Source organism: Pochonia chlamydosporia, assembly GCF_001653235.2.
Source record: "Pochonia chlamydosporia 170 chromosome Unknown PCv3seq00011, whole genome shotgun sequence".
Lineage (NCBI taxonomy): Eukaryota > Fungi > Ascomycota > Sordariomycetes > Hypocreales > Clavicipitaceae > Pochonia > Pochonia chlamydosporia.
Genome location: NW_019154046.1, coordinates 295,203 through 314,017, shown reverse-complemented (window position 1 = coordinate 314,017; position 18,815 = coordinate 295,203). Strand labels below are relative to the sequence as shown.

The 18,815-nt window shown below is 50.9% G+C and overlaps 5 protein-coding genes across 5 annotated transcripts; 3 read left to right on the top strand and 2 right to left on the bottom strand.

Moving 5' to 3' along the window:
* Nucleotides 1–2,418: 2,418 nt before the first annotated feature.
* Nucleotides 2,419–3,090, bottom strand: VFPPC_10472 (NADH:ubiquinone oxidoreductase; the record flags this gene model as incomplete). Its single annotated transcript, XM_018288840.1, has 3 exons — nt 2,419–2,448; nt 2,521–2,841; nt 2,932–3,090. 3 exons carry the CDS (start codon nt 3,088–3,090, stop codon nt 2,419–2,421), a joined length of 510 nt encoding a protein of 169 aa, XP_018137437.1.
* A 654-nt stretch (nt 3,091–3,744) lies between these two features.
* On the top strand, nt 3,745–8,970 carry VFPPC_10471 (helicase swr1; the record flags this gene model as incomplete). Its single annotated transcript, XM_018288839.1, has 1 exon — nt 3,745–8,970. The coding sequence occupies one exon, from the start codon at nt 3,745–3,747 to the stop codon at nt 8,968–8,970; it is 5,226 nt and encodes a 1,741-aa protein (XP_018137436.1).
* A 2,510-nt stretch (nt 8,971–11,480) lies between these two features.
* Nucleotides 11,481–14,602, top strand: VFPPC_10469 (protein kinase; the record flags this gene model as incomplete). The annotated part of the gene is made up of 5 exons (XM_018288837.1): nt 11,481–11,528; nt 11,694–11,722; nt 11,839–11,956; nt 12,063–12,210; nt 12,276–14,602. 5 exons carry the CDS (start codon nt 11,481–11,483, stop codon nt 14,600–14,602), a joined length of 2,670 nt encoding a protein of 889 aa, XP_018137434.1.
* Nucleotides 14,603–15,167: 565 nt separating this feature from the next.
* Nucleotides 15,168–15,835, bottom strand: VFPPC_14769 (increased loss of mitochondrial DNA protein 1; the record flags this gene model as incomplete). Its single annotated transcript, XM_018292537.1, has 3 exons — nt 15,168–15,460; nt 15,512–15,650; nt 15,698–15,835. The coding sequence occupies 3 exons, from the start codon at nt 15,833–15,835 to the stop codon at nt 15,168–15,170; spliced, it is 570 nt and encodes a 189-aa protein (XP_018137433.1).
* A 704-nt stretch (nt 15,836–16,539) lies between these two features.
* Nucleotides 16,540–17,932, top strand: VFPPC_10468 (geranylgeranyl transferase type I beta subunit; the record flags this gene model as incomplete). Its single annotated transcript, XM_018288836.1, has 4 exons — nt 16,540–17,106; nt 17,156–17,201; nt 17,253–17,572; nt 17,630–17,932. 4 exons carry the CDS (start codon nt 16,540–16,542, stop codon nt 17,930–17,932), a joined length of 1,236 nt encoding a protein of 411 aa, XP_018137432.1.
* Nucleotides 17,933–18,815: the final 883 nt, after the last annotated feature.

Genomic DNA, 18,815 nt, shown 5'->3' with positions numbered 1-18,815 from the left:
TGGTTGATTTAGCAACGAATTAGTCAGAGAGTCCGCCAAGTCAGATGGGAAGGAGGTGTTGTGCGTGAGGATTGGAAACGGGACGCCTATTTGCGTCAATATTAGCTAGGAAGGTGCTCCAGCAAGGGTTTCGGAAATCTACTACCGTCACGTTGATTACCAGAGTCTCCTATTATAGTCGGCGTATTAGTGGGCACCTTGAGTTGTTCCGCTTCATTGCCATCATCCTGAGGAAATGCTCCGATGCCGGCTCGCTGTTCCGCACATTGACTGCTAGACTTTGTTGAAACATAGTCAGGCATGCTAATGTCAGTGCTAGTTCGCCTTGTGCTTTTTGGGGCAACGGTACAGCGCGCCATGTTGTCGTACTGGTCGTTTCCTGTATTCATGCCCATGCCCACTGCCTTCAGCCATTCGAAGTAGGAGCCGGCATCGCCAAATGGATCGAACCCGCCTTGTCCGGGATATGAAATCGGTCCGCAAACAGGATACGTGACTCGTCGTCCTCCGGCTGCAAATACTGGGTTCGTCGCCTCTACCGGGAATGAGTTTGGCGTATGAGTAACTTTTCGAGAACCGCTGCCTCGACGTTGGGGTGAGTGTGCGTGGGATTCAGAATCGTCTGGTTGAAGCGTAGGGACCTGCATAGCAGCAGCAAAGGGTGCTTTTCGCCACATGGCAGGGTTCGGCCATGCGATGGATGAGCCTTCTAGGACTTCTGGCATCCCGTCAGCAAGCTCTGCTAGTCACAGGCAGAAAGAAATCGTTACCTAATGGAGCATGTTGGAATGAAAAGGCTACAACATTCTTGACTCTTTCAAACGGCGTGGTAATCGAATCGCGGGGAAATCCTTCACTCAGGACCACTTTGATGCGCCCAAGGTCGTCTGCCGGGCTCCAGTAGTTTTGTTGTAGCAGCTCCTGGCGAAAGTTTGGGAAGCTCAGAGCCTCCAGATCTCCAGTTTTGGAGAAATCTAGGCATCGTCAGTCTGTAAGATGCCAGGTCATTTTAAGGATGTACCTACCAAAGCTGTGGGCTATGATATGTGGCCAAGTACTCTTTCTTTCCAGGGCTGACGACCTGCTTCTGCTTAGCGACTAGTAGGGCAGAATGGGGGAGTAGCCGGGGCGGCAAGTACGCTACTAATCTGCCATCGATGAACAGCCTAGCTTCAAACTTGACATCTTCTAGAAATTTACTGTAGGATTTTGTGAGCTGGCTCACAGCTGGGGCGTTCCAGGAGTGAATGGAAACCTGAAAAGGGGTGCCTGGTAGAAGGCTTGGTACGAAGCAGCACATTGTTGGTAGGCCGAAGGTGCCTCCGAACTGCGGAGATTCTTGACAGATCGTTCAGTAACAAATTCATGGGGTTGGGGCTCGTTGCCAACTCATCATACCCGGATCATGGACAACATGGCAGGCCACTTTGAATTCCTTGAACGGTACCTTACATTCCCGTGGGAAGAGGAGGATGTCCCAGTCTTCGAAGCGCATTTTGCAGTTAGGCTCCGGCGACGAACTCGCAGTGTCTAAAAAGTCGGTTCAGAGCACTGTTTTCACCAATGCCATGAATATGCTCATTGACAAAGTCTGATCGAAACTGGTATTAGCGTTGCATAACAAAGCCTGCGTCAAAGCGACTCACCGAAACCGCGAAATAGCATCTACCTAGATACCAGAGGCACAAATACTGTGTGCAGAAGTATGAAGAAGACGAGAAGACCACGAGAAGAAATAGACTATTGCCATGACCATTAAACTTGACAACAAAAGAACCCAATATGGAGAGGTCTGGCGAGCCAACGCCAAGACGGATACCGGTTCTTGCTAGTCCTGACCTCTGGAAGCCGCACGTCCTAAAAGAGCAATAGTAAGCGAGTATCGACAATGCTTGGGAGTATGGAACGAGCTGTTGAAGCAAGACCAGGACGCATCTGGTCCGTCGTGGGCAAGAAGCAGCACACATGCAGGGCTGCGACAGCCAGATTGAACCAGGCAGAGGCAGTTGCATTTGAGCACCCCTCGCTTGTCACCTTCTAGTCACCAGACCTTCACCTTCATGTTGCAGCTACAAGCAACAGGCTGCAGCTGTTCACAGCATTCAGGTGTCAGAACATTAAAGGCTCAATTGATCACGCACCTGAGAAGTGCATTGCTTATATGTTGTCAATCATATTGCTTCTACACAGCATCAAGAGCTTACCCTTACAAAAAAAAAAAGTACCTCTTCGTGAACAAAAGAAACGTCGATGTGGCGTGTTTGGCCATTCTATGGGCAAAGCAAGTCCACCAACTTCAAGCTCTCGCTTGAACTGCTCCAACAGAAACGGAAGTTTGGTTTACGGTAATTCCCTTTATTCCGCGCCTATTTATGTACAACACCGCCATTTCCTGGCGGAACCACATTGTGCTATAATTTAAGGGTCTTCATCTCCTTCCATTCGCGCCTGTAATGCGAGTCACCATGTCAGCGGTCGTGCTCGTATCGATTCGAAGTTACTGCTAAAATGGCTCGTTGCACTTACTCGTACAGCTCCAGGCCCACCCAACTCTCGTTCCAAACCAGCTTCAAATTCTCGAGGATAGGTAGGCTGGTCAGGATACTTCAGATAGACGAGACCGGAGACGCCCAAAAATACTGCAATAAAGCTGCCAATCATGACCAATCCAGGACCTGGCTTGGTCCAGGTATATTCGTAAGGGGAGAAGATACCAAGAACATCGTTATCTTCGTGGATGGGTTCACCGAAGTTTCGTCGTTCCTGGGGGTCCCACCAGTTGGCGTAGGGGTCTCGGAACTGGCGCTTAATTCTAGGAGGGTTGATATAGCCGCCGTTCTGCTCAGAACCATTCAATCAGTTACATTGCTCTCATAACAGATTCGGCCGTGACCAGGAAACAGATCGACGAACCATGCCGGGGTCCTCGGCTTCAGACATCGTCTGGCGTTCAGGATACTTGGCTTCGAGAACCTTGCGGTCAGACAACGAAGCAGGCAAGAAGCCTCGCCGCTGAACCACAGGGAGGCAACGGGCCGCCGCAAGTTTGGCGCGGGCGGCGGATGACCGCGCGATTCGTTGAGGAAGCATCTGTGAGAAACCAGTCAGCGAAAGCGTCCAGCGAAAACCACGATTTCACAAAATGTTGTTCGATGATATCAATTGATGTCATGTCGTACCTTGGGCCAATTGAAACGTCCTTGGCGCCCAATTGCTTGTTGATGATGCGATGGCTCTTCGCGAGTGCATTTGCTCAACTCGAAGTTGAAGTCGGAATGACCAAGGCCGCTAACCAATTGCTGCCTGGGGCACCAATTTTCCAAGCTGTCAACAAGAAAGCTGTGATTCGCGAGGAGTCCATGCCCTCAGCCAACAACAGTCCATCATTTTTTCGAAGTGGGTCTACAGCTTGTTCTAGGCAGGGGGCCATGAGGGAAGGAAGCACACAGCAAGAACCACCTGTGAAGCACTCGCACGCCAAGCCAGGGAGAGCAAGCACAAGACAAACACACCAAGGCATGTCATCTGCGAGTCCAATTTCTTCCCACTCCAAAAGTTTTGCTGGCAAGTCGGCTTTTGCTCACATTTTTCGCCGCAACCCGCGCCACAGGCCTCTGATCATGTTCAAATTTTGTATGAATATTCGTTGAAGCACTACGAATCTCTAGACCATAATTTCTATACTGCAAATGCTCGCCTCAACGAGATCACGCCCACTGCGTCTCCTGGCTCCACACTACTATGATGCCCGAGACCGCGTCTCCCGACCACGACGTGTCCATCGCGGATCTCCAAGCCCACGAAACAGCGACTGACGCGGACAAGTTGCATGACGACGACGTGATATCATCCGATACCAAAGCAAACGATGTTTCTAATGAACCAGAAGCGCATGTGCAGGCAAGCACGGACGCGCCGGCGAGCACAAATGGCCATGTCCCAGAGGAAGTCAATGGCGATGGACTTCAACCCGACGAGGAGGATGGCCGTCCCGCGAAAAGACGTCGAACACGAGATAGCACTCCTCCGCCAACCCCTTCGTCAGCAAAGAAGCCCAAGCCTATATCTCCTCCGTGGAAGAGAATATCAGCCGAAGGCCCAACCAGCTTCACTGAGAACGGACGCCGCAAGTCAGGGCGCATAAATACCTTACCACTTGAGCTCCAGCCACAAGGCAAGAAGAGATTGACTAGGCATTCTCTTGTGACCAAAAATTCTCCAGCGCAAGCAAAAGCATCTGCGGTAACCCCTGTGAAGACACCCAACAACAAAGTCGGCTCTCAGAAGCGGCCCATGGCGACACCGAAATCGACACCGCGAAAACCCGTACCAGCACCTGCCAGGAGCTCTTCAAGATCTCTCAGACGTCGTACCCCATCTCCACCAACCCAGGGTACTAGGCACTCTACGAGAACGCGGAGACCATCACGTCTGGCCGATGGAACCGAATTATCAGGCGAACTTTCAACCTCTCCCAACAACTCGACGTACCAATCTCACGATGGAACCGGGCGATCACCGCGAATAAAGTTGCGAGTCGGCCGCTCCGGTTTCATACCATTGGTCCACGCAGATCAAGTTCGCAAACGACCCAAAATCGGCACCAGTTTTGAAGATTTTTGGGAGCAAGCTGGAACAATCCCAGTGGAGGACGGTGGACTTTTCGTCTCTGAAGATGGACCAATCTACACCGACGAGGCCGCTTTAAAGGACGCCCGATCAGTTTTGCGCATTGAGGATGAGGTACAGCCCGGCGGCATCCTTTCTGTAGGTCGTTGTTCAGTATTTATCCCAGAAGGGGACGAAGAACCCAGCAGGCAATATGCTCGCCAGGACCATATTATCAAAGCAATGGCAAACTTTCGAAAGCTCCTGCTGGGTGAGCAACAACGTCACCGTGCCATGGCCAAGAAACTCGCAGAAGCGTGCCGCGAAGCATGGATGCAACGACAGCCCAAGTCAGCCGAACAGCTGGAGGCCGAGGCTCGGCAGAAATGGATTGGGCATTACCGATTTGTTATTCGTGCTTTATTCGGCACTTGGGAAAACGTTAGGACTCAAGTTAACCGTCAACGCCTTGAGCAATGGGAGGCAGAGGAGCAGAAACGAGTCAAAGCAGCCCTCAACGAGGCAGTGAGCTTATCAGAACAAAAATTGCAAGCTCGGCGTGGACTAGACTCGGAACAGGTTACAGACGAGGAGGCCGGTTTCGATGACCTCAGCGACGATATTAGCGCCAATGACAATGATGGGGTTGAGGAATCAAATCTAGCATCAGATGAGAGTGACGGCGACGACCCGGACGAACTCGATAGCGATAATATGTCAACATCTGATGAAGAAGAGGAAGGAGGCGACGGGGACATCAAGGATGTTGGGGATGAGGGTCTCACACAGGATGAGCTGAGAGCAAAATACGCGAACATTCCGGATCTTGAGCAGTCGGACAAAAAGGAGGGCAGCGTCGATGCTACTCCAAGCGAGGCTTTGGCTGATGCCACCGACGTGGCCGGTGAAACCAGTGACGAATCGGTAGACATGGACGACGACATGGGTTCTAGCGACATTGACAGCGAGGATGACGATGACGAAGAGGGCGACGATGAAGACAACGATGAGGTGGATGACGAGTCCGAGGATGAGGATGCAGGCGGCTTACTTGGACTATTGTTTGGTAAATCTGAGCTGAAACAGATGAAGCAAGTCGCTGTGGACGAGACGCCGGCAGAAAAGGGGGACACTGATATTGACATGGTTGAGACCGTCAGCAATTCTCTGATTCAAGATGATCCCACAGACACTAAGGTTAGGTTGTCGAATAGCCAGGATGTCGACTCTACATCATTGGTACCTGCCCCTACCACAGATGAGGCGTTGTTGACTAATGGCCATGACTCCCATGAAGAACAAGCGCCTAAGAATGAGGTTTCGGTGCATGCTGATACCACCACAGCCCCGGACCAAGCCGTCGAGGTTCACCGGGACATGGATGAGAAGCCGGTGCTCGAATATCACGCATCCAAGAAAATTTCACCAAACGAGGATGTGCGTATGGAGGGTGCCCATGAGGATGACACGACCCAAGCATCCGTTCCCATGCCGACCGTGAACATTGACAGACCTGCGAGCCCAGAAACGGAGCCAGTTACGAATCACACCAGTCCTCGGCGTAGCCAGTCGCCACCAACATCAGAGACAAAGCCCTCTGAAGTCGAGGCTTCCTCAGCAGAGCTTGCTGTCACTAAGGCTTCGGCCAGTCGATCGGTGACCCCTCACACGCCTTCTACCCACAAGACAGAAATTCCTTTTCTACTACGCGGTACGTTACGAGAATACCAACATGATGGATTGGATTGGCTTGCCGGTCTCTATGCAAACAATACCAACGGTATCCTCGCCGACGAAATGGGTCTGGGTAAAACTATCCAAACTATCGCATTGTTGGCCCATCTCGCGTGTGACCATCACGTCTGGGGTCCTCACTTGGTAGTCGTTCCCACCAGTGTTATGCTGAACTGGGAGATGGAGTTCAAGAAATGGTGCCCTGGATTTAAGATTCTTGCATATTATGGTTCCCAGGACGAGCGAAAACGCAAGCGGCAGGGGTGGAATAACGATGATGTCTGGAACGTTTGTATAACGTCCTACCAATTGGTGCTTCAAGATCAGCAAGTGTTCAAGCGCCGAAGATGGCACTACATGGTCCTGGACGAGGCACACAACATCAAAAACTTCAAGTCTCAAAGATGGCAAACACTGCTCGGCTTCAACACCCAGGCTCGTCTGTTGCTCACTGGTACACCTTTGCAAAACAATCTTACAGAGCTGTGGTCTCTTCTCTTCTTCCTCATGCCGGCGGAAAATGGAGTGGGCGGTTTTGCAGACTTGCAAGAGTTCCAAGACTGGTTCCACAAACCCGAATCTCAGATTTTGGAAAGCGGCAGAGACCAAATGGATGACGAGGCCAAAGCGATTATCTCCAAGCTTCACAAGGTTCTTCGGCCGTACTTGCTGCGCCGTCTCAAGGCAGATGTTGAGAAGCAAATGCCCGCCAAGTATGAACATGTGGAATTCTGTCGATTGTCAAAACGTCAGCGAGAGCTGTACGATGGGTTCCTCTCCCGATCAGACACCAAGGAAACTTTGTCATCTGGCAATTACTTGTCAATTATCAACTGTCTGATGCAGCTTCGCAAAGTTTGCAACCATCCGGATTTGTTCATCGACAGACCCATCATGACCTCATTCCGCATGGCCAAATCAACGCCAGCCGAGTACACATATACGGAGCGCAGGGTCCGATCACTTTTAACCAACGCACCAATGAGCAGGGTCAATCTCGCATTCTTGAATCTTGTTCCCACGAAGCACGAGCACTTGTCCAATGTGGATGCCGACCGAATTGCTCAACTTAGCTCCCATCGAGCACTGATGGACCTGCGCGAAGCACAAAAGGTCAGAGCCCAGGCAGCCTACACGATTCTCGATCCTTCAACAGTAGAATCTAGCATTTCGTACTTGGAGAGTGGAGCACGATGGGGTCGGTTCGAGGAACTCCAACATTGCGTATACCTCAATGCTCTTCGCCGTCAGCAACGCCCAATTTACGGCAAAAATGTCATTGATCTTTTGACAATAAATGCACACAAACGCCCCTACCGACCGAAGCCTAAGATCCCACAGAAGATGATATCTTGGTTCGAGGGCGATCTAGCCTTTATCCGGGCTCTGACACCAACTCTTGACCAGCGAGCCGAGACTTTCAAAACGATAATATCAAAGTTTTCTTGCGTCACGCCTCCCGTCGTAACCCGGGACTTGGAGCAGGTGCTGCTAGGTCCTGCGGCTGTCCAGGCTTTCACGGACGAGGATCTGAAGCTTTCGGCGCCAGTACGGTGGGCTCCCTTCCTGCCCAAGGAGTCACCCGTAGATCCCTGGCATGAGTCTCGCATGAGACACAGCATCCAGTTCCCGGATAAACGGCTACTCCAATATGACTGCGGCAAGCTGCAAGTATTGGATAAGCTTCTTCGGAAATTACAGGCTGGAGGTCACCGGGCTTTGATATTTACACAAATGACCAAAGTACTGGACATTCTGGAGCAGTTTCTCAACATTCACGGCCACAAGTACCTCCGCCTCGACGGCGCAACCAAGGTAGAGCAGCGGCAAATTTTAACAGAACGGTTCAACAATGATCCGCGAATCCTCTGTTTTATTCTATCGACCCGATCGGGTGGTCTAGGGATCAACCTGACTGGGGCTGACAGTGTCATCTTTTACGATCAGGACTGGAACCCAGCAATGGACAAGCAGTGCCAGGACCGTTGCCACCGTATCGGCCAGACGCGAGACGTGCACATTTACCGTCTGGTCAGTGAGCACACGATTGAGGCAAACATTCTCCGCAAAGCCTCACAAAAGCAAATGCTAGACGATGTGGTTATCCAAGAGGGCGAGTTCACCACGGACTATTTCAACAAGATTTCTGTTAGAGACGTCCTGGAGGACAAGGTAGACTTTACCAGCGAAGGCGTTGCTGCTGCAGATGCCGCATTGGACCGAGTCCTCGGGGGTCCAGATACGAGCAGAGATCAACGAACTGTTGGCCGAGCGCTTGAGCAAGCAGAGGACAGGGAGGATGTTGCAGCGGCCCGGGTGGCTGAAAGGGAGATCCAGGCCGATGACGCCGACTTTACAGAGAAAGCAAGTGTCCCAGCCTCGGGCACATCGACGGCACGACAAGGCACGCCGGCGGGAAAGTCTGTGCTGGAGGGCGGTTTGGATGCGGACGACATGACACCAGTGGATGAAGGCGAGATCGAGTACAACGCCTTTGGAAGCCGTATGGGCAACATCGATCAATACATGCTCAAAACTATGACAGAGGAGCTGAAGTACACCAAGCTTGAGCTGCCAAAGGATAAGAAAAAGAGCAAAAAGAGGGGTCGAGACACGAGGAAACGGTGATGTGGTTTTGAGGAGCATGATATTTCCATGACCTACCGCATCTCGCGCCGCGACCCTACATTATGGCTATGACGTGTACTTTTTTGGTATATTGTATTATAAGTAGTAATGACTACGTCACATACGGCACGGGTGGGAAAAGGCGAATTCTTTTGTTTTCTGGGTAGGCCTACACTTGTAAAGAATGCTTTTGCTACAGCCGGGATGGCTCATGGATAATTGCATGGAGGGGAGTTTGATACACTTGTTTTGTTTGGGAAACAGCAGCAAGGCAGCCAAAGCAGGGCCTTGTGTAAGATAGGTGCATAGACGAGCATAAAAATGTAGCATGGAAGGTTTCAAGGAAAAGGTACGCGGCTGATGAACCAATTGCACTGATTGTGATGTATGTGAATTGGAGTCTTGAAGTTACTGTAGCTACCCTGTAACGGATCGGAAAACAAAAAAAAAAATTTCCCCATGGGCGGTATCCTTAGGTTCAGTTTCCTAAAGAGTGGCTTGGGTAAGCTACCTATCGTCGCTCGCGTGTCATCAATCTCGGTTCCAAGTTTTGCCAGACAGAGACTTGTCAGGCTTGTTTTGTTGAGTTGGATGGTTTTCTGCGAATGCTTTGAGCACGTTCGCGCATGAGAAGCGACAACACACTTTTGGCCACTAAGGATAAATTGCCAAAATAAAAAGTTACATAGTTTAATGAATACATTAAAGACATTAATTAGCCAAATATATTCACTTTTCACAATGAATGTGTTGCATCTGCCCATATGGCGGACGAGACCAAGTCATATCAATGTCATTGTTTGTGGTTGAGATGTCGACCCCACATGGGCCAGGAGAGAGCATCCATTGATGGCGTGAGGAGTGTTGTCCATGTCAACAAGACCGACGCCATGTCATCATTGAGAATTGTTCGCCCACTGAAACTTGCCCTGGTTCTGATTAGGATTACGGTTGAATTGACCAAGGTTTTACGATGGGGCGAGGTGGTCCTTAATGTTTTGCCGCTGCTGTTGATTGTGCGGATGGGTTGACGTGGTGGTTTGGCAGATTGGGCATGCAGCCTGGCATCACTGATGAACTCGATGGCAAATTGATTGAGTTCAAAGTTACGGCCTGACATAGCTGCCATACGATGTTGGTGGCAGTGAGAACGTGTGCATGCATCCATTGTTCGCTGACGAGGACATGAATCTTTGCTTTCCTATATTGGATGTGCGGCAGACTTGCTATTGCTATTGCTTTTTGGTTGTAGTTCGGATGCTGTGACCGTCTGTCAGTTATTGTCTTGTGCATTCAATGTTCAAAATTGAAGAAATGAGTGATGGTTGGCAGGCAAGTGTCGGTCAGCTGGTGAGTGGGCTTAGAGCTAGAACCATTCAATGTTCTCACGGAAAGAGCGATCCGTCAACTTTCTACTCAGTGCTGGTGAACAGGTTGAGCACAGGTCTGGTCAACCTTCCATGTCCACTCCATACATGTATCGTATTATTCATCGCAGTCTGCCATCGTCAGATCTCATCCCAGAAGAAAGACATGGACCGTCGGCATCGGCCATCAAACTTCTTGCGCCCAGCACACCTGGCATCCAACTCAAAACATTGATAAGCGGGATCGTCCCCCTGGCCTTCTTTTCCAGTTGCTAGAACGCTTCCCTCGTGGCCAAACTACGTTCCCTGCACGCCACAAGTGATCAAAATTAGTCTGAATTTGGGTATTGCTTGGACAATCATCGAGGCCGTGGCCAACACTGAGCCACTCCAACTTGACACATATCGACGGAGACATTCTCACTTTTCGGTTGGACCAACTACAGCATACATACTCCAAACAAGCTTAGGTATCAGAGCCCAAATACCTTACCTTGGCTACCTAGCCCAGACTTTGATGCCCGTCACCATCCATCACTCCGTGCGTTACTCCGTACCCCACGGCCAATTTCCCGCTCGCATCTCACCAGACCTGATTCAGCCAGCCAACTTTGGAACCTTGACTTGACCTCTCCCGAGTCTGTTCCACAACGCCTGCTGCCGTTGCCGCTGCCGCCGCCGCACCACACCAGACCAGCCAGACACCTTCCAAGGTTCAGTTCTCCGCCCAAACCCGCCTCGACCCAGTTTGACAGCCTGAATTGACGACCTCTGGCGGCATGCCTGGGAAGCCGAGGGAGCTCTGCTGTCCCTATCCCTTGTTCTAGCCCATCGGGCGTTGAGGATAAACCAGACCAGACCTGATCAGACCAGACCGGGTCCATTGTTCCCGCTACAATCCATCACTTTTCTGTGTTGAGCTTCCACCTCCGTTCCGTCCATCGCACGCCAGTCTCCAACTCCAGACCGACCGCCGAAGACACCCTTCCACAACCACCTCCACCACGTCCAATACTTGGACCAGCCTCTTTTTTCTTTTTCTTCTTTTGTACATTTCCCTTCCAACCTTTCCACACCACGGAATACGTCGATTCTACTCAGCCCTGTTGCTCTTGTCGCGCAGTGTCGACGCGCAATCAAGGCATGCAGTCAGCCAAGGGGAAGGCTGATGTGCAGGGGCGCAAGGCAAAGGTATGGCGACTTGGGCCACCTTGAATTGATTCATGGTGTTTTCGTCACGCCCCCATTGTGCAGTCGGCTCCGGGCACAATGGGCGACCCCTCCGTCTCTGACAAATCCCACTCCAAGAAAAAAAGAAGAAGGGTGAGAAGCTGACTTGTTTTCTCTTTCTCATAGCTTGCGAATTCGTATCAGCAGCTGTTGGAGTAAGTTGTCACCCATCCTCCCTCTCGTCCGCCTGACCTGACCCGAAGCCCTTGCGATTGTGGGCGCGAGAATCTCGCAGCACCTCTCGGAATGCTGACAGCTTGGTTTTGTACAGCGAATTCTCCAGTAGCGACCTGAAATCCGTTGGAAATTATACCCTCGGCAGATTAATAGGAAAAGGATCATTTGGAAAAGTCTACCTCGCAACACACAAACTCACCAACGGGTCCAAGGTATGACAACCTTACGTGAAACAGTGCTTTCCCGCATATCACGGCGCACCAATCTTCATGTGTTGGGGGTTCTGGGAGACTAACTGACCGTCTTTTACTGTGACAGGTCGTTTTAAAGTCTGCTCATAAAGACGATGCAAACCTCGCGCGCGAAATTCACCACCACAGGCAGTTTGTCCACCCGCACATTGCACGACTATACGAGGTCATTGTAACAGAAAACTTGGTGTGGCTGGTTTTGGAATATTGTTCAGGTACGGATCTGATCCCCCGACGACGGCCGGAAGCTTGGAACAGGGACTGGGCTGATGTATAACAGGTGACGAACTTTACAACTACCTTCTCGAACATGGACCACTACCTGTTGGTAAGGTGCAAAAGATATTTAGCCAACTCGTCGGCGCTGTATCGTACGTCCACTTCCAGTCATGCGTTCATCGCGACCTGAAACTCGAAAACATCCTCCTCGATAGACACGAAAACGTCAAACTCGTCGACTTTGGTTTCACGAGGGAGTACGAGGGTCGCACGAATTACCTACAAACCTTTTGCGGCACAATATGCTATGCGGCACCGGAAATGCTCAAGGGAGAGAAATATGCTGGTGAAAAGGTAGATGTATGGAGTTTGGGGATTATATTGTACGCGCTGCTATGCGGAGAACTACCCTTCGATGACGACGACGACAACGTTACGCGAACCAGAATACTGTCTGAGGAACCAAAGTATCCTGACCACCTGACTCCCGATGCCCTTTCGCTACTCAAGCTGCTGCTTTCAAAACGACCGCTCCCGCGACCTTCGCTCCCCGATATCTTGGCCCACCCGTTCCTGGCAGAACATGCTCCCGCACAACAAGCGATTCTTGACGTCAGGGCACACTCACCATTTGCTACAGCCCTGGAAAAGGATTGCCTCCAACGTATGCGAAGTGCTGGTGTAGACATTGATGCTGTAATTGAGAGTGTCTTGGCGCAAAAATGCAATGCTCTATCCGGTTGGTGGACATTGCTCTTGGAGAAGGAGGAACGAAAGATGATGAGGAGAGATCGCAAGCGACAAGAAAAGGAGCTTGAAAAAAGTTTACGACGGTTGTCTGCCGCTTCAAGCCGACTCGACCGCATGACTCCTGTTTTGCAAGATGTCGATGAAGACGGTGGCCTGACGAGCCAGTTTATAAGACTCGGCGAGCACGGCGGCCCCAGACGAGGACGATCGGAGCGAAGGAGCGCACATTACCACGGCGATTTTACAGTGACGGACTTGCCACTGCTTCCAGAATCTGGGAGATCTCAAGAAGATGTCCCCCCGACTCCCATTGACAAAGACTCGATTCGATCTGTATCAACCTCGCGGCACCGCCGACCCATTCCACCACCAAAGGAAGGGGTGATTCGAAGCGCCAGGTCTAGGGGATCTACCTTGCATTTGGTGACGACATCTGATACCTTGGGCGTGAGAAGCAACGGCGGTACCTCCCAAAATAATCAACAAAATGGACAGCCTAAGCCGAAGAAGAAGCCCAGCCAAGCCATTATCGCCCACTGGAAGAACTTATCACATTGGTTTATTGAGAACACGACGAAACGAAGGAAGGGCCACGAACGGAGGACGAGCCGGAGCACGCCGAATTTGCATCTGAAGCACGGGTCCAATAACGGCAGCGGCAAAGATGCGAGCCCAAGACCACAGACAAGCAAGTATCCGACCTCGAGTTCCGTTAACAGCGGTCATCCGACGGTACCCTTGCCAAAGGGCGTAGTAGCGAACGGATTGGCCAAGGCACTACCGAGTAATGGCCAAATTGGCACACCCACCAGAACACCTTCTGGCTCATCCGTAACCCCGTCTGCTCACATTCAGCCTCTCCGACCAAGAGTAGCCACGGCTTCATCATATAAGCGGCAGTCCTTGTCTCCCGCCCCGGTAACTCCCCGATCAGCCATGCGCCGGTCCTCTGCTGGATTACGGGGGAGGAAATCCACTTCGTCATCAGTCTCTTCCATACGATCGCTACATCACCACCGTCATTCCCATTCAAAAGCTTCATCAACTAGCTCAGCCGGTTCAGTTTCCACGTCAAAAACGCCACTCGGTCGTGGACAGTCACCTCACCATTCAGTCAAGGTGCTGCCAGCTACACCAACGGCCAATTCGTTCCCATCCAACATTCGCCTTGTTCGAGGGTCCCCAGCGCCACCGCCGTTGCGACTGTACGATGAGGGAATGCCCAGTGGAAACAACCAGCAACAGCCTCCCGGCTCACCGAATCCGTTCGCCTCTGGGGTATTGTTCGCTAAGCGAAAGAGGAACATCTTCAAAGGACCCTCACTAAACTTTGGCGGGCTTGGCCCTCACGGCAGCCGGAACACGGGCTCCGGGTCGCACTCACGGAGTGGAAGCGGCTCAGCACTTGGTCGACGATCCGGGGAAATCACCATCCAAGAAGAGGATGAAGAACCGGTGGTCGAAGAAGAAGACGAAGACGAATTTGAAGAAGTAGAATCTTTCCAGCCTATTGTTGGCAGGCCCGGGGAAATTATAGAAGAACAGATTCTCGAAGACGAGCAGCCGACGACGCCAGCTGTCGAAAGTCCAACGGCTACAACTGCACCGCCCGCGACAGCCGTGGAGGCGGCCAAATGATGACCAGTGGCCTGAGTTGCCATGAAGAGTAGACGGGTTGGGCCATCTGTTCACGCCCTTTTCTTATACGAGTATATATATTCATTGGGAGGCATTTGCGCTGCTTCTTGAACGCATTTCATGCTGGTATTTCGATTTTATTTTGTTGCATTTGGGATGAAGGACTGTATGTGTACGTTGGAGGAATATACCCGTGTATGGCTATGGATACCATGTATGTATTCTAGATGATGAACATTGTGTTTGCTTTTCATTGCCTTTCTCGCTTGGAGAAGTGAGTGAGCGTGTGTCGTGTTAGTGGACCATCGTCCAGAGGTCCATGTAGTTTAAGGACGCCATGACATGATAAACAGGCTGAAGTACTCCGTACAAGCCTTATTAAAACTGCACGTCAATTGATGACGGTATATCATTTACAACTTCTCGTTTAATCGGGTATAATCCTACGACAAAATGCACAACTTTATCCAACCAGCACCTTTCTAAATGTCCAAATGCCCATTTGTAGACGAAGAAACATCTACATCCCTTTCCTGCACAGTACAGAAAATGGAATAAAACCTCATCACTCATCATGCGCGTGATTCTTCCCAGAAGCGCCCCTCCTCATCCTCTCTACAACACCGGCTCTCTCCTCTCGCAGCGTAACCCACACCCAGAACCAGGCGATCATCTCGATGAAGACGAATGTGAAGAAGACGCGATTCTTCAGGCCATCGCCGCCCCACGATGCGGGGGAGTAGGTCGTGTTGTAGCTGGTGCGAGTTCGGTGTGATGTGCCGCCGTAGAAGGGGGATGATGGCCCGAATGTGTAGGTGTAGAATGTGAGAAGGATGGATAGAAAGGCTCGTAGAGGCGCTGCGCCGTGTTAGATTATGATATTTGGCGGGTATGGGAAGCGGAACCGACCTTGTGTTCCCCAGTAGTAGAGCGATCCTAATTCTTCGGGCATGCCCAGGGAGAAGAGGTCGCTGAGACCAAAGAATACGAGGACGATGGAGAGGAAGGCAAGGGTGTGGGATTGTGCGTCGAATCCTCGTGCAAATGGCTAGATATGTTAGTGAGGGATGCTGTTGACGAAAGCTGGCTGCTTACAATGCCCATGCTTTGACCGAGGACTTGTACGAGGATCTGATCGTTGATGGCGCTGGGGTTGGTGAGGAAGAAGAAGCCGAGGGTGATGTGGAAGAGCGATATGGATGTGATGAGGGTTTTGGACGTTATGAGGGCCATGATGGCGGTTGTGATGGGTTTTGGCGCAGTCGTATGTGTTTGTGTTGCCGTGGCGAGCTTTAATATTCGATCGAGGGTGTTACAGATGTTGAAAGTCGTGATGAGCCTTTGCCGTCGAGGCAAGGGATACGCGATGGATGACACGTTGAAAATGTTTCAGAATGGAGTGTCTGGAGGGTGGATAGCGTCGGCCCTTTCAGCTCGAGAATAGCTGTCGCTGGAAGGTGAAGAAGCAGCATTCACAAGTCTTGAGAAGCTGGAGAGGTTGGTTTGTGAAAAGGGCTGGCTTCGTGCGTAGGTCACACGAGCCTCGAGCTTCGACCACCCTGGCAATGCGACCGACGTCACTCGAACTGCTGGTTGAGGTTGCGACACGTATTTCGTGAAAACGTGTAGAGGGCCTGGACAGGGGTCGCACGGATATTGAAAATGCAAGGTGTGGCTTGGACGTGATGGACTGTGAAACGGTGTGTGGCGTTGAGCTTTGTATTGTAGGGACGACGCGAAAGAGGTGGAGTTGAGCTTGAGCTTGGTGGGGGAGGGGAACATTGAATGGAGCTCTTGCAACTGACAGAACATCAACACTTCACGAAAAATGCATGTACGGGGTAAACGGCATGATATGCACGTCTGCGAGTCCCCGGAATTGTTTCTAGATTAATAAACACCAGCACTGGGGAATTGCACCCCCATCAGTTCGAATAATGGCGTCTCTGGAAAAATCGCGACATATTAAATATTGGCAACGCTGCTTCACCAACTATCTTCCATCTGCATACACAGGCAACGACTCTACCCGCTTGACATTCGCATTCTTCATTGTTTCAGCCCTCGACTTACTCTCTGTGCCGCTGACACCCAAGGAGCGCTCATCTATCCGCTCCTGGGTTTTGAGTCTACAACATCCCGATGGCGGCTTCTGCGGAAGCTCTTCCCACGTCTTGTCAGGACAGGACGCAGCCAAGGGGTCAGCAAATCTCGCTGCTACGTTTTTCGCATTACTCGTATTGGGTCTTGCAGCTGGGACTGATGAGGAAGCTGCCGCGGCATTTGCAGGCGTAGAACGCCGAAAGCTGCTTCGATGGGTGAAGAAGTTGCAGAGACCTGATGGGAGCTTCGGTCAGGTGTTATGGGAGGGAGAGGCTGTGGGTGGACATGATACGCGGCATGGTTATCTGGCGAGCAGCATTCGGTGGATGCTACAAGGGGAAGGGGATGGGGAGGATGATTTTGATGCTGAGTCATTGATTGATCATATACGACATACACAGGTGAGCTTTCCACGGGGTCAGTAGAAGAATTCGCAATTAATGTGAATAGACGTATGATGGGGGCGCAGCAGAAATATCGGACCACGAGTCTCACGGTATGTATCATATCGGAATATCCGCAGAAATATGGGCTAACCGAACAAAAGCTGGCTACGCCTACTGCGCCATTGCTGCATTATACATGCTAGACCGACCATCGTCAGCATCGGCGGCAGCTCATAAAAGTGAAGCAGTTGCTAAGGGCGTGCCAGATCGCGATGCTTTAGTACGATTTCTAGTTTACAGACAGTTCCATTACCTCGCTAAAGCAGAAGAAGATGACAGTGAGGAAGACGGCGAGAATTATATACAGGCCAAACTTGGCGATTTAAGTATAGGAGACGAGTGTGTTCACGTCGGGTATAATGGGCGATGGAATAAGAAGGCTGATACGTGTTATTGCTGGTGGGTTGCTGGAACACTTACGGTATGTTCATGAATGACAATAAAGACTCATGATGACATCGTAACTAAACGTTTGCAGATGGTGGATAGCTTTGATGCTATCAATATACCACCCTCCAGGCGGTATCTCCTGGATATAACTCAGCATCAAATAGGCGGCTTTTCGAAATACGCCGGCGGACCGCCTGATTTGTATCATTCGTATCTGGGGTTGGCGGCCCTGGCACTCTTGGGTGATGCTGACTTGAAGGAGTTTGATGCTGGGTTGTGTTGCAGCAAGGAGACGGCGCGGAAAATAGAATTAGCACGGGGTGGGTTACTGAGAAGCCAGGACGGGTTTGACGGAGATGGATTCTGGGAGAGTATTCAAAATGGGAGTTAACGGTACATACGGTAATGGTATTTTGTGGCCAAGATGCTTTCCATGGTTCTTCACGTCGTAGGCGTACTGTGCGAATAAGTGACCAAATGGCCAATGCCGATGTTCTTCCGATGGCATGACTTCATTCCCAAACCCATCCTCGGCAGACAATCTACAACCACACATCACCCAACATGGCCGACTCAACGCCCCCTGCATCAGAGAAGGACCCGTGGAATACCAAGTCCAAGGAAAAGTTCGAAACGTACGCTGTCTACCTGCCAAACACAGCCACGTAGAAAGTCGGCAATGGGGACTAACCAAACGCAGAAAATCCAAGTCCGAGTTCTACGATCCGTGTCAAGAGGCCGCCCAGCGAAGCTACAAGTGTTTATATCGAAATGGAGGGGACAAATCGATGTGTGGCGAATATTTCCAGTTGTTTTTTCCTCCTGGCAAGTCTGATTCACGTGGCTGACTGATCACAGAGCGTACAGAGATTGCAAGGCTGCCTGGGTACGTACTTCCGATGTTCATAGACAGACAGATGCGATGCGATTGGGTATACTCCGAATTATATGGATTGGCGCTGACGTTTGGTAGACTGAGCGACGAAAGAAGGAACGGGGTGGCCTTTTCTAGCCGAGTTGGCTGGCTTTTATTTAGCTTCAGCTCGTGATGAATGGCGACGACGGAACTTTGACGGCCCGGATTTTGGCGCGAAGATATGCCGTGCGTAGTTATGGCACCGATGGAATTGTATAATATTGTGTGATTATAGAGAAGGCTTCTGGCTTTAGATGCGGTGAAGGGTTGATGTGTAGGTTACAAGGGCAGGCTTGCCAAGCGAATCACAAGAATTAGATACCAGTCCCCTTTTAAATAGAAAAACGCAAAATCTAAA